The 11,964-nt window shown below is 52.0% G+C and overlaps 1 protein-coding gene across 2 annotated transcripts in view; it reads right to left on the bottom strand.

Moving 5' to 3' along the window:
* Positions 1–3,823: 3,823 nt before the first annotated feature.
* The window catches only part of HRH2 (histamine receptor H2), a 33,976-nt gene continuing 25,835 nt past the window's right edge, over positions 3,824–11,964 (bottom strand). For both annotated transcript variants that reach the window (XM_074313909.1, XM_019716214.2), the window contains one exon: positions 3,824–6,379. In XM_074313909.1, the coding sequence (XP_074170010.1) occupies positions 6,187–6,379 (193 nt within the window). In that variant the 3' untranslated portion in view covers positions 3,824–6,186. The remainder of the gene's footprint in view (positions 6,380–11,964) is intronic.

Raw genomic sequence — 11,964 nt, 5'->3', positions numbered from 1 at the left:
GCATGTGGCACAATGTCCAGACCAGGTGACTCCATGGAGACAGAAAGGAGATTAGTGGTTTTCAGACGCTGGGGGCGTGACTGCCAACGAGGGTTCTTTTGGGGACGATGCAAATGTTCTGGAATTAGAGGTGATGCTTGTACAACTTCATGAATATACTAAAAAGTACTGAAGTGTATACTTTAAAAGGGTAGATTTCATGGTATATAAATTATATCTCAATTAAAACAACAGAGATGCGTCAGCACAACAGATTTAAAAATTCCGTAAGAGGACGCCGTTTACTTTGTTGAAACGCAGTGGCCAGTGCACGTTTTGCCAGCAATGAGAGAAGAATGGTTCTGGAAACCAGAGGTCACATATCTGTGGCTTATCTCCATCATGTTTCAGGGCTCCCTCCTGGCTGGCTCCCCTTGGGCTGGGCCTACTGTTAGTGATGTGTTTCAGCGGAGACATTTTCTGGCGATAACCGTGAAGAAAATCCACCGCAAATGATTGTGTCCCTATGTGTCCATCAGATGCTTTTATTCATTGTTTATTTTAATCCTTTCTGCCACCTACAAAGTGGGTGTTATTCACCCCGTATAACCAAAATGAGAGCGGCCCTTGAGAGCTGCACAAGTTTGGTTTCATCCCAGCCATTGCCTGCCCTCTGGGACGTCCACAGCCTTCCCCGAGCCTGGCGACTGTCCGAAGGGCTCCGATTCTCTGCCTCTGGGCACCTGCCTCCTCTGCGCCCCCTTCCATTGTGTTCCATGTGGGCCCAGATGGGAAATGCCACCCGCCCAGACACCCCCAAAGCCACTCATACGACATAGGCATGAGTGCAGTGGATTCTCCCGGAGAGCTGTGTGTAGGCGGAGAGGTGGGGAGACGGCTTTACATCACATCAGTGCACACAGCTAGAAAACGAACACCGGCCTCCCCTCTTCCTCACAGTGTCGTTCTGGGGACTGTGCGTGGCCCCCATTTAGTGGCTCTTGTCTTTTCCCCTTTTCCCGTCCCTCCTCCTCACCATCTGCTGCCCCAGACTGTGCCTCAGGAATCCCAAATCGTTCTGCTCTCATCGTGCAGATGAGTGCGTTTTCAGATTCATCCAGGTGCAGCACAGAACACAGGGGACCCAGGTAACAAGAAAGGGGCCTCTTCTTGAAAAGGCCATTTAGGTTATAAATAGCACGAAGAAACATGTGCGTAGTGCCGTGGATGAGAAAATGAGGGTCGGGGAGAAAGGTGTCTGCCACTGCATTGCCCTGTCTGGCTCAGACCCCTACAGCAGAGGTGCCCTGGGTCCCTGGGAGAAGAGCGTGCTTAGACTTGCATCTTGGCAGCCGTGCTTCCTGAGCGTGACTAGTGTGCAAGCCCTTTCATTGCACTGTCCTAAGAACTTGCAGGCATGACCTCATTCACTCCTCCAACAACCCTGTGAGATCCTGGAATTACCCCATCTAATGGAGGAGGAAACCGGTGTGCAAGGAGGTAAAGTAACCTGTTTACACAGCTGGATTTCAAAGCCAGCCAGACACCACCGTCTACTCACTCAGGGGTGTCTTTGGGGGTGCAGTGAGGTGGCCAGACCTATGCCAGGAGGAGAGAATGGGGACTGGAAAGGTAGTTAGGGGCCCAGGAAAGCCACAGCACGGCGTGACCCTGGGTTCTGCAGGAGGTGGGGGCCGGGTTCGCCCTGAAGACCCTTTCTGAGGACCGAGGCCCTTGGAGTCTCTCTTGAGTGCCGCAGAGGACCGTCAGGGAAGAGGAGCCGTTCACATTGTCTCTGCTTTTTCTCCTTCACTCTCCCCCCACCCTCTCCACCTCTACCCTCTGGGGCCGTTTCGTTTGGACCCCTACCAGGTCCACTGGGCACAGGAGAGCTTCGGCAGTGCCCAGGGCGTGAGCGACGTGGTCCAGCCAGGCAGAGCCCTGGCCGTGAGAGCAGCTGTAGTGGGGGACTGAGTGGGGAGGTCGGGGACGTGACGCCGTCTGCAGTGACCTCCCAAATAAAGACTTATGAGCCCCGTAAGACCGCTGGCGGGCCAGGGGGCCTCCCCCATCACCCTGCAGCTGTTAGTGATTTTGAAGCTTCCTGAATTATCAATGCAATGCTGGGAATTCTGGTGGGATCTGGGAATTCTGGTGGGAGACGTGTGTCCTCACTATCATTTCCTGTTTGAATGTCCTAGAAAGAGCGCCCTCAGGTGGACAATGAGGATGATAAAATCTCCTCCAAAGCTAGACCTGAGGGCCAGGTCTAGGGTCCTGGGCTAAGCGAAGGTGAACTGTGGGCCACTTCGCTGAGGTGGAATTCCAAACGGATGCCCTCAATCCCTGCTGCTGAGCACCCCCTGCCACCCACCACGCTTCCGCCCTGAGTGTAAACAGCCCAGCCTGTGTGTGCCAGAAGCGTCTCCCTTTAGAAGCTCACATCGTGACACACTGCAGCGTGATCCCCGCAGGTCTTGGTGACTTCAGCTCTGGCCCCCGTGTCCCAGTTTTTCCCTGATTCCCGGGAATGTTTAGGTATAAGCCCGTCTCGCTGGAGGGCTTGAAGGGTCTAATTGCCTTGGGTTCCGGGCACGTAGCCCGAGGTCTGCAGTAGAGTTTAGAGTAGGTCCTAAGAAGATGTGGCAGTGACCCTCCCCTGTGGTGGGGCTGCTCACTCCGCCTCCACCCGCTGCTGCCCTGTCATTTTCCCAACTGGAGAGTGAGTGATCTTCTCCTAACACAGACCTCATCATCTTAGCCCCCTCTCGATGGAGACCTTTGCACTCCTTCCTCGTGGGATGGGCCAGCTTTCCCGAGGCAGCTCGGCCTCCCTGATTCCCGCCAGTGCCAGGCTCCTGCCCCTCCGCCCACCCCCGTGTGCCTACGTAGCAGCAGTGGTTTTGTTTCTCTTCCTCTTCCCTTTGGTGCAGTCTAAGCCTGTTGGAACAGGATTCTGGAAACTAGTGCCCAGGCTTCCAGCTCTGGCTGGTTGCCTAGAACCTGTCCCAATATTCATGGCGCCCAGGTTATAATTCAGGGGACACTTCCTTGTCATTTTCCCGTCTCCATAGACATGCTTGATATCATCTATTGACTCAATTAATCCGCTGCTTCCATGTTTCCCAAGTCTCCCTTCACACGGCTTTGTCTTTGCTCCCCTGAAATATATGAAAACCCGTCTGGGGCAGGTCGGTTCCTGGAAGCTGGGGCTGTGGTGATTCACACCCTTCTGTCTGTGTCCTGTGGGAATTCGTCACAGTGAGTCTGTGTGCGTCTTCTGGAGGCCGGAGTGCAGGATGCCACAAGCGCCGTGGCCGCCTCCCGCCCATCCCAGGGGACCCTGCTCGCCAGTGACACTGCAATTCAGACGGTGATCTTGACCCTGGTCAGCTCCCTCCCTGCATTTCCCTTTGTGATTCAGTCCTTGCACAGAATCCATGCATTTTCCTTGACCTGATTTCCTAACCGCACCTCACCTACCTACTCTCTACTGCGGACTTTGATTGATAGTTTTCCATTTTAAAGATGCCTTTTTCTCCCACTTAACAAAAGCGTCTCCGAAGCTGACCACTTCAGAGACATTCCCTTCCACAAACATTTCCCGAGCATCTACCACGTAGCAGGCTCGCCAGCTGCAGGACCGAGGCCTGATCCTGTCAGCCAGCCCGCCCCATTGCTGCTGTGGCATTTGACGGTGAAACCTAGATTCCTGAGAACTTTCCAACTTAGTCTTTACCCCAGCATTTTATTATAACTTTTTCTAAATTAAGACACACCGTATAATGAAGTTTGGGGAGTATTTCCTCACCAGGAAGTTAGAAAATAAAACTGCAAGGCAGCATCTGCTTTGATAGCTTTATTGGAACACGATGGTAACACGGAACGTGGACTCGGGGGCTCACCACAGATGTTCCTCCTCTAGGCAGCCTGTGTCCCGTTTTTGCAGCCTGCAGAGGTTCCAGGGGGCCCCCGGAAGGGCAGCGACAGGAAGGAGGCCTGCAGGAGCTGCTGCAGTGGCAGGCGGCCGGTGGCACGTTGCCCTCAGCCCCGACCATGAGTCTGTGATCAGCTAGGCCAGTCTTGCGCGTCCACCTACTTGGCCATGACTCACACACTCACCTGCCTCGGACTCCTGGGAAAACTTCCAAGGAGGAGATTCTGGGCTCCCAGGAGGAGCCCCGCCAGGAGACTGAGTACCTCTGGGGCCATCAGGGCAAATCATGCCTTCTGGTGTATTGGCAGAGAAGCTGCTTAAAGCTCCTACTGTGTGCTAGATGGTCTTCTAGGGGTTAGACAGTGGTCAACAGACAGGCAGGATCCATGACCTCCTGAGGGGGGGAGACAGACGGGGGCCCGGAAATCACAGATGGCTATGGATTACCCTGCCCACGGCTTCTGAGGACAGCTCTGGGTGGCGGGGGGCTGTCGGGGCCGAGCCTAACAGGGAGGGCCCGGGAAGACTTCCTGAAGAAGGGCTGTTTCAGCGCAGAGCCTGTGGCGAAAGGGCAGGAAGAGCATTGCGTCATGGACACAGCTCTGTGCATGGCCTGGTCGCTGGAGGGAGCAGCGAGACGAACCAGCCAAACAAACCAGGGACCGTGCCAGGAAGGTTTCCTCGTGTGACGTGAGCAGGTTTGCCCTTTGCACAGCCCACTGTGGGCTGGAGGGAAGTGAGTGGGGAGAGTGGAGGGCTGTCTCCATGGTCCTGACCGAGGGGAGGGCAGTGGGACGGAGTGACGACAGGGCAGGTGGGGAGAACGCCCAGACTGACCCTCGGCCTTGGAAGGCACCCTGGGAGAGAAGCAGGTGCAGGGACGAGGTCCAGGGGCAGTCGTGGTCATGCCAGAGGTGAGGTGCCTTCGTTCGCACCCCCAGATGGGGGCACAGTGTAGGCAGCAGTGGGCGGAAAGCTCCCAGAAGGAGCCTGGGCCCCAGCGACAAATCTGTGACCAATCTCCTGAGATAAGTCTCCAGGGAACTTCAGTGTCAAGGGTGCGGGTGAGGCCGCAGAGGGGAGGAAACCACAGTGAGAAGAAAAGGGTCGGGGAACAGCCACACTGATGGCCGGGGAGCGGGGGGCCAGAGGGACTGAAAAGGCATGGTGGGCAGGGAAGGGGACCCCAGAAGGGGCCTTGGAATGAGGGAAGAGTGGGCTCAGGGAGGGGCTGTGGCCGGAGAGGAGAGTCCCTGGACACCCTCAGCACCCCCACCTCCTGGGGTCTCTGCAACACCCCATGAATAGGACAGAGAAGTAAAGAGCTGCTCAGGGTGGTCTCCTGACTCACCCAAGGTCACACATCCAGCAGAGGGGGCCGTGGGGTCCACTTCCCCACTCACATCTATTGTGTCCCCCAAACCTCCACCTCCCCATCCCTGACGCCTGGTACACTTTCCCCAGCAAGTCCACGCCACTTCTTGCTGACAAAAAGCTGCATGAGGGCCCCCCCACCCCAGGCTGTGGGTCTGAGCCTCAGGGACCCCTCTCCTGAGAGGCAGCGTACTATCGTGTCAAGAGCATGGGCTGGAGGCCTGGCTTTTCACCCACCCTCCCATTTGTTCGTTCGTTCGTTCATTCATTCATTCATGCATTCATTCATTCAACAGCTACTTTTCGAGTGCCTCCTAAGAGCTGGGCACACATTCTAGCTGAGTGGCCTTGAGCAGGCCCCGTATTTCCCTGAGCCTCAGTTTCCACCCCTACAGTTGCGACCATAATCCTTGTCACATGTGATAAGGGTTATGGGAGTCCGTGCAGGTGAGTACCTCACACACAGTAGGTGTTCATTAAAGGCGCCTTTCCCTTTCTCTGCCTTTCTTGTCCTTAATCTGCAGAACCCACGTGGGGATGAGAAACTAACACTTCATGGCAACACCCTCTGCTGTGCTCAAAGGGCACGCGTGCTCCTGCATGCACACACCCATGCACACGTCACGCTGTCTCTGCTCGCGACTCAGGGCCAGCACCAGTGTGAGCCTGTGACCCCGGGGAGTCCTGGCACCTGGCACCTGTCTGGGAACGCTGAGCACAGACAGGCTGTTCCACCGGAGGCCCAAGCACCCCACCCCCTGCTGCGATTCTGGGAGTTCCCCAGACACAGGCTAGGGTGCATCCTCGGTGGCTTTGGGGGCTGCTGGGTCCTTAGTGGCTCCAGAAGTCAAATCTTGGTGACCGAGAGCTGTATCTTCAGTGTCCTGGGGCTGGGTCTAGACAGCCTGGGAGGGCAGTGTCCTCACCGCTTCCTCAGGCGATGTCCTCCGTGGCCCCTTGGCCAGCAGCTCCCTTGGCTGCTCCTCCGAGGGGCCTCCTACGTGTCTCTGGAGGAACCGAAGGCCCCACAGACTCTTGCAGCAGCTCAGAAGGTTGCCGGAGCACATGGTACAGGACAGTGCTGGCTTCCTGAGGACACACAAGCATAGGTCAGGGCTGAGGTGACCACTGAGCGAGGCCAGTGGGGCCAGGGCCTAGCCTCGGCCTTTCCTTCCAAGCTACACCCCAGGGACAGGGAGGTGGGCGGGGGGGGGGGGGCGGTCAGATCTCCCACGTGCAACAGGAACTTCTTCCCTCAGCCCACAGGGCAGAGCATTCTGGAGACCTGCTTTCAAATCCCAAGCCGGTTTCTAACATGCTGTGTGCTCTTGGTCAAGTTACTTAACCCCTCTGAACGTCATATGGAGGTAAAAATAAGTACCTCTCAAGTCTTGAAAGGATTAAGTGTTCTAAAGCCTGGCGCACAGTAGGAGCCTGGCTGATACTTGCTATTTCTGAATCTTAATGAAATGACTCCTGACTGCCTACAGCACGCCCTGCATGAGTTGGGGAAAGATGAGGAGAAGAAGATGAAAACATGTATTCAGCCTGGCATCAAAATCAGGCGTGAACACCTCTGTCTCTATCCGAATGCGTGCTCCCCGAAGGCAAGGCACTTGCCTTTCAAACCGCTGCAATGTGGCTGGCGCTCAGTAGGCCCTCAGTTAATACTTGTGGAGTCAATCTGATTGGAGGAGAGGCCACTGAAGGTACATGAGCCCAACGCTTGATCGGCCCGTTTTGAACCAAGTGTGTGCCAGGCACTGTCAGAAAGCGGACAAGTTCCCTCGCCTGTGGGAATACAAAGTTCCTGTGCCCTGTGCCTGCCAAGATGTGGCTGGCAGACCTGCTCTTCCCTGCAGCCACGTTCTGTGAGATCCTTTCCCATTTTTATTGCAAACCTCACAAGGTCCGGAGGGAAAGGCTCAGCGTGGGGCCCTCGAGTTTCAGCCCTAACACCTGCGTGTCCGGTTATAACAGAGAGCTGGAGCCAGGCTCAGGGCTTTAATCGGCAATTGGATCTGACCAAACTGTGATGCCATTGTTTTGTGTCACTGTACTTCTGTTTCCCACAAGTGATATTGCATTTTCATTATGGTGACGATAGAACGTTTTCTTACAAAGGTATTTCAGTGAAAACACAGAGTTGTGTAGATATTTAAGTGCATAGAACCCGGGAGGGAGGGGACTGCGAGCAGGACGGGAGGGGAGTCTGTGAGCCACTGGGGTTTGTGGAGTGCTGTCCTGCATCCCCGCCCCCCCCACCCCCAGCTCGCCCTGGACCCAAACACAGGGGAGGCCGAGCATTGCGTCGTGTCCCAGAGACTGCTGGGTGGGTGGGCAGCTCCAGGGCAGGTCAAATTCCGGCTTTAGCTCGAAGGCCACTAAGACTGCCACGTTTCTCACTTTCCTGCCCAGGCTGAAGTGACAGCTTTCCTCTTCCCCTCCTAACCTGGGCGTCTCCCACCACTTGGTCCTGAGACCCATCGCCGTCCATCATCTGTTAAGTCACCAGGGCGGCAGCTCATTATCCCATCCCCTTCTGCGTGGAGGGAGGGAAGAGCTTGTCCTTAGGGCCCATCAGACAGAAGGGCGCCTGGCTTTCGAGCCTTTGTGAACAAGGACACAGCCGGCACGCACGCTTCCTTCAGTGCGCGGTGCGTCCAGTTTAGCCAGTGCTGGAGGCCCCAGCTTTCCCTGGGGCTTTGGCCAGCCTCTCCCTCCCCGGAACACCTGCCCTCACCTGGACTTCAAGGTCGTGCCTCTGGCACTCCAGAGGCTCCAGTATTGTACACATTTGACCAAGTAGGCGTCTACTACCTTTGCTTAAAATTCCAGACAGAGCCTGTGGCTCTGACCAAGTGACTGTCACTGAAATGAGTGAAATTATCAAAGAAAAGCTCTAGATTAGGAAATAACGAGCCCCTTCTCCTTAAGGGCTGAAAAGTCACTTAAAATAATTTGGATATATCACATGTTCACAGTAAAAATTCAGAACATAGAAGTGAACAAAACAAAGGAAATAAACATCTCAGATGTCTCCTTAATTCAGACGTATCTTTCTGTTACATGTCAATTCCATCAGGAAATATTTTCAAACGAAATGCATTCATACATCCAAAGAGGCTATACAAAAACACATACACATGCTTTAAAGAAAATTCACTAGTGTAACGAGCCCTCAGGTTACGAAATAGAACTTTACGAGCCCCTGGCTTGTTTCAGCAAATATTTGTGTATCCCTAAACAATGTATTGGGTAGTTCTGCCTGCATCTTACTCTGATAGACGTGCAATCGTGTTTTGTGACTTTTTTTCTGTAGCTGCTGTTTTGGTTGTTTAGCATCATGTTGAGGAGATTAGGCCGTGTCGGTACGTGTGCTGTAGCTCATCTTCACCCCTGTAAACACTCCGTTATGTGAATAGACTCCAGTCTCTTTACCCACTCCCCCGTGGATGGACATCAGGGTTGCTTCTTGCTTTTTATCGTTTCTCGTCTCGTACTTGCTTTTGACCGTGGCCTTGTCATGTAAACAGCAGAGTTTCCCCTTTTCTCTCCTCTGATTGAGTTTTGTGCAGGATGGAATGAGCTGCTCCCTGAGTGTTTGGTAAAACTCCTTTGCAAAAGCAAGCGCTACTGGTGTTTCATTCATTTCATTTATTTCTTTCTAATAGTTATAGGGCCATCGGGTTTTCTATTTCTTCTCAGGTCAGGTTTGGCAAGTCCTGTTTTGCGAGGAATGTGGTGACTGCGTCTGAGTTTTCCTCGCTGGGGGCGTAAAATCGATTGCAATGTTCTCATGATCATACTTAATCTCTGCAAATTCTTTAATTTCATTCTTAATATTATTTATTTATGATGTTAATTATTAATTTCTGTGTGTAGTTTGTCAATTTTACTTTACTTATTTTTAAAGCCAGTTTACTTGGTACATACAAGGTTAGAATTATTGTCTTTCTGGTGAATTGAATCTTTTTTTTTTTAAAGTATAATCACCTTTACGTTGAGTAATACATTTTGTTTACAGTTCACTTTGTGTGATATGAACACAGATACCCAGGTTTCTTTGGGTTACTATTTGCCTATTTTATCTTATTTTTCCTTCCTTATACTTTCAACATTTTTTTGTTTGTTTGATTCCTTATTTTGTTTGTTTGATTCTTGTAAAAATATTTGTTTGGATTTAAAAAAATCAAATTTCACAATCTTCATTTTTTAATTGGCCAGCTTGATCCATTTACACGTACTGTGATTCTTGATACATTTTGAATAATTTTCAATGTGATTTTGTGTTTTATACTTGCATCACCTTTTCTCAAATTTCTCCTATCTTCTCTTACTTTGTTTTAAATTACCTTTTTTTTCTCATTCTCTTTCCTCTTTACCATATGGATGGAATTTCTATCCTCGGATAAAAAATGTTTAACATGCACATTTAACATTATGTAACTTACGTCCAGTGGCATGGAGCCCCCCCTCCTTTACTTGGCGTGCCGTCCATGCCAGACGTGAGTTGGGACAATTCCCACGCTATGTAGACTCTATTACATCACACACTTCTGAGATACGAGTAGGTTTTATATTCCTTGACCCGCTTCATGTTCCCATGGCCCATCTTTGCCCTGAGCCCTGATTCTTGCAGCTGTGGGATTTTAATGGGGTTGCAGGAGAGCACAGAATACAGCATCTGCTACTCAGCAAGTGCCCCTGTAAACACCTGTCATTCTCACCTTCCCGTCATCCACTCCCCTTCTCTTGGGAAAAGTACCCTGATTCTTTGGAATGTATTTCCCCCTCTTTTTCTATGTGGGCGAAGTAGGATTGAGCTCTCATTCTTTGCCCTGGCTCCAGGTCTGAGTACAAAGGTAGACACGTGACCCAGCCCAGCCAATGAAATGTAAGCCTGAAACTTTTTGTTGGAACAATAGGTAGGAAAGGGACATATTTTCCATGGGGCCACTAAAGTGGTAAGATACAAGCCTGGAGTGCTGGTGGCACCCTGGGGAGGCTGACAGAGAATGAAACCAATGCAGTGTGACACTGAGTTGAAAGCTGGAGAAAGACACATCTCTAATGACATTTGAGCATTTGGATCTAGCCATGCTTGAAACTACTCTTTGTCTCTTCAGTTCTGTGAGCCAATTCCTCCCCTCCACCAGCCCAAGCCTCGTTTAGCTGGGTTCCTGCTCCAGGCAGCTAACAGTGTCCTGACTAAAATATCCCCAAAGAAGCAATGTTCTTTGAAATCTGAACCTCGTCTTTTCACACTGAGGGTGTTATACTACCTTCAGCCATCAGGAGTCAGGACCCAGTTTCAGTCCTACTCGGTATGAGAAGCCGTGCTGGGGCCCTCTGGGAACCTCGGTTTTCTCATCTGTGACTAAGTTAGTAATAGCAACCTCACAGGACGGTTGTGAGGACTACAGATAATGAATGGCAGTGCCCTTTCCATCACCTGCGAGTGCCGACAGGACAGGTGATCACACTGACCCACCACACGCACACGTTCCTGGGCGCTTTCTTGTGCTCTGTCTTTGCATATGTCGTTCCCATTGCTTCAAAGTCATTTATTTTTATTTTTTTTCTGGATTGTTCAACTTCTACTTTTCTGTTTCCAGATTCTGTTCAGGCATCTCCTCCTCTGGGAAGCTGTCTCTGAGGTCCCCGGGTTACAGATTTCCTCCCGCCCCTTGCGCCCCTCTTCTGAGGCGCTTACCTCCCTGGGTTAACCATCAGTTGGTTGTCTGCCTCCCAGACTAAAGGCAGCTCTTGGATCTCTCATCTTCTACCCACTCTCTAGGTTTATAGTAGGGGTTCAATCATGTATGTGAACTAGTGAACAAAAACCCAATAAATCTCGGTTCAGACAGTGACTATCCAGTCTTCTGACGTCTAAATTCACAGATCAGAAGCAGAGCTTCCCCTGCTGTCTCTGGCAGCCCTTAACCCCATGCATTGCGTTTCATGCTGGCTTTATTTCTCTAGCTGCCTTCCCACTGCTCCCAGCCTGTGGATCTCAGGTAACTCCCGCCCTTCCCAGGCCCCTCTCCTCATCTGTAAAATGGAAGTAATTCCAGTGAACACACTGGCGAAGCCATGAGATGAGAAGGGAGAATGAAATGTTTTGAAATTCCAAGAGCTCCCCCTCCGCTTTCCCCTTTCCCCGATTTCCTGCAATAGCCAAGCCCCTGAGGGTTCCTGAGAACTGGTGTTTGAGGGACTGTGTGCTGAGGGTCTGGCCGATCCCTGAACCCCCCCTGCTCATCCTGTGCCCAGCATTGCTGGAAACTGCCACACCCACAGGGTCAGTGTCACCGACATCCTGGGAACTGTGTTACCAGGACGTCCTGTCTCTTGGAGGAGATTAGAAAGGGGAGAGGCTGTCTGCCGCTCTGGGAACCAGCTAGCTGCACCCACCAGGGCTTTCTCCTCTTGCCTTGAGCCTTTGCCAACACCTGGGGCAACTCTCCTCTCCAGGCCAGACCCAATTTCTGGTTGTTTTAAAATAAGCTGCAAGATGAAAATGTCAGGACGCCAAGTTACCCAGAGCCCAATCAGAATGTTCTCTGCATAAACCTTTGTTTCCTACCACAAACCAGTGCTGCCCAATATGCCAAAATGATCAACCTTCAGCCCTCTGCTCATGAGAGAAATTTTTTCGTGGCTTTCTCATA

Source organism: Rhinolophus sinicus, linkage group LG10 (assembly GCF_036562045.2).
Source record: "Rhinolophus sinicus isolate RSC01 linkage group LG10, ASM3656204v1, whole genome shotgun sequence".
NCBI lineage: Eukaryota > Metazoa > Chordata > Mammalia > Chiroptera > Rhinolophidae > Rhinolophus > Rhinolophus sinicus.
The sequence above is the reverse complement of the archived record's forward strand: the minus strand, read 5'-3'. Positions and strand labels throughout refer to the sequence as shown.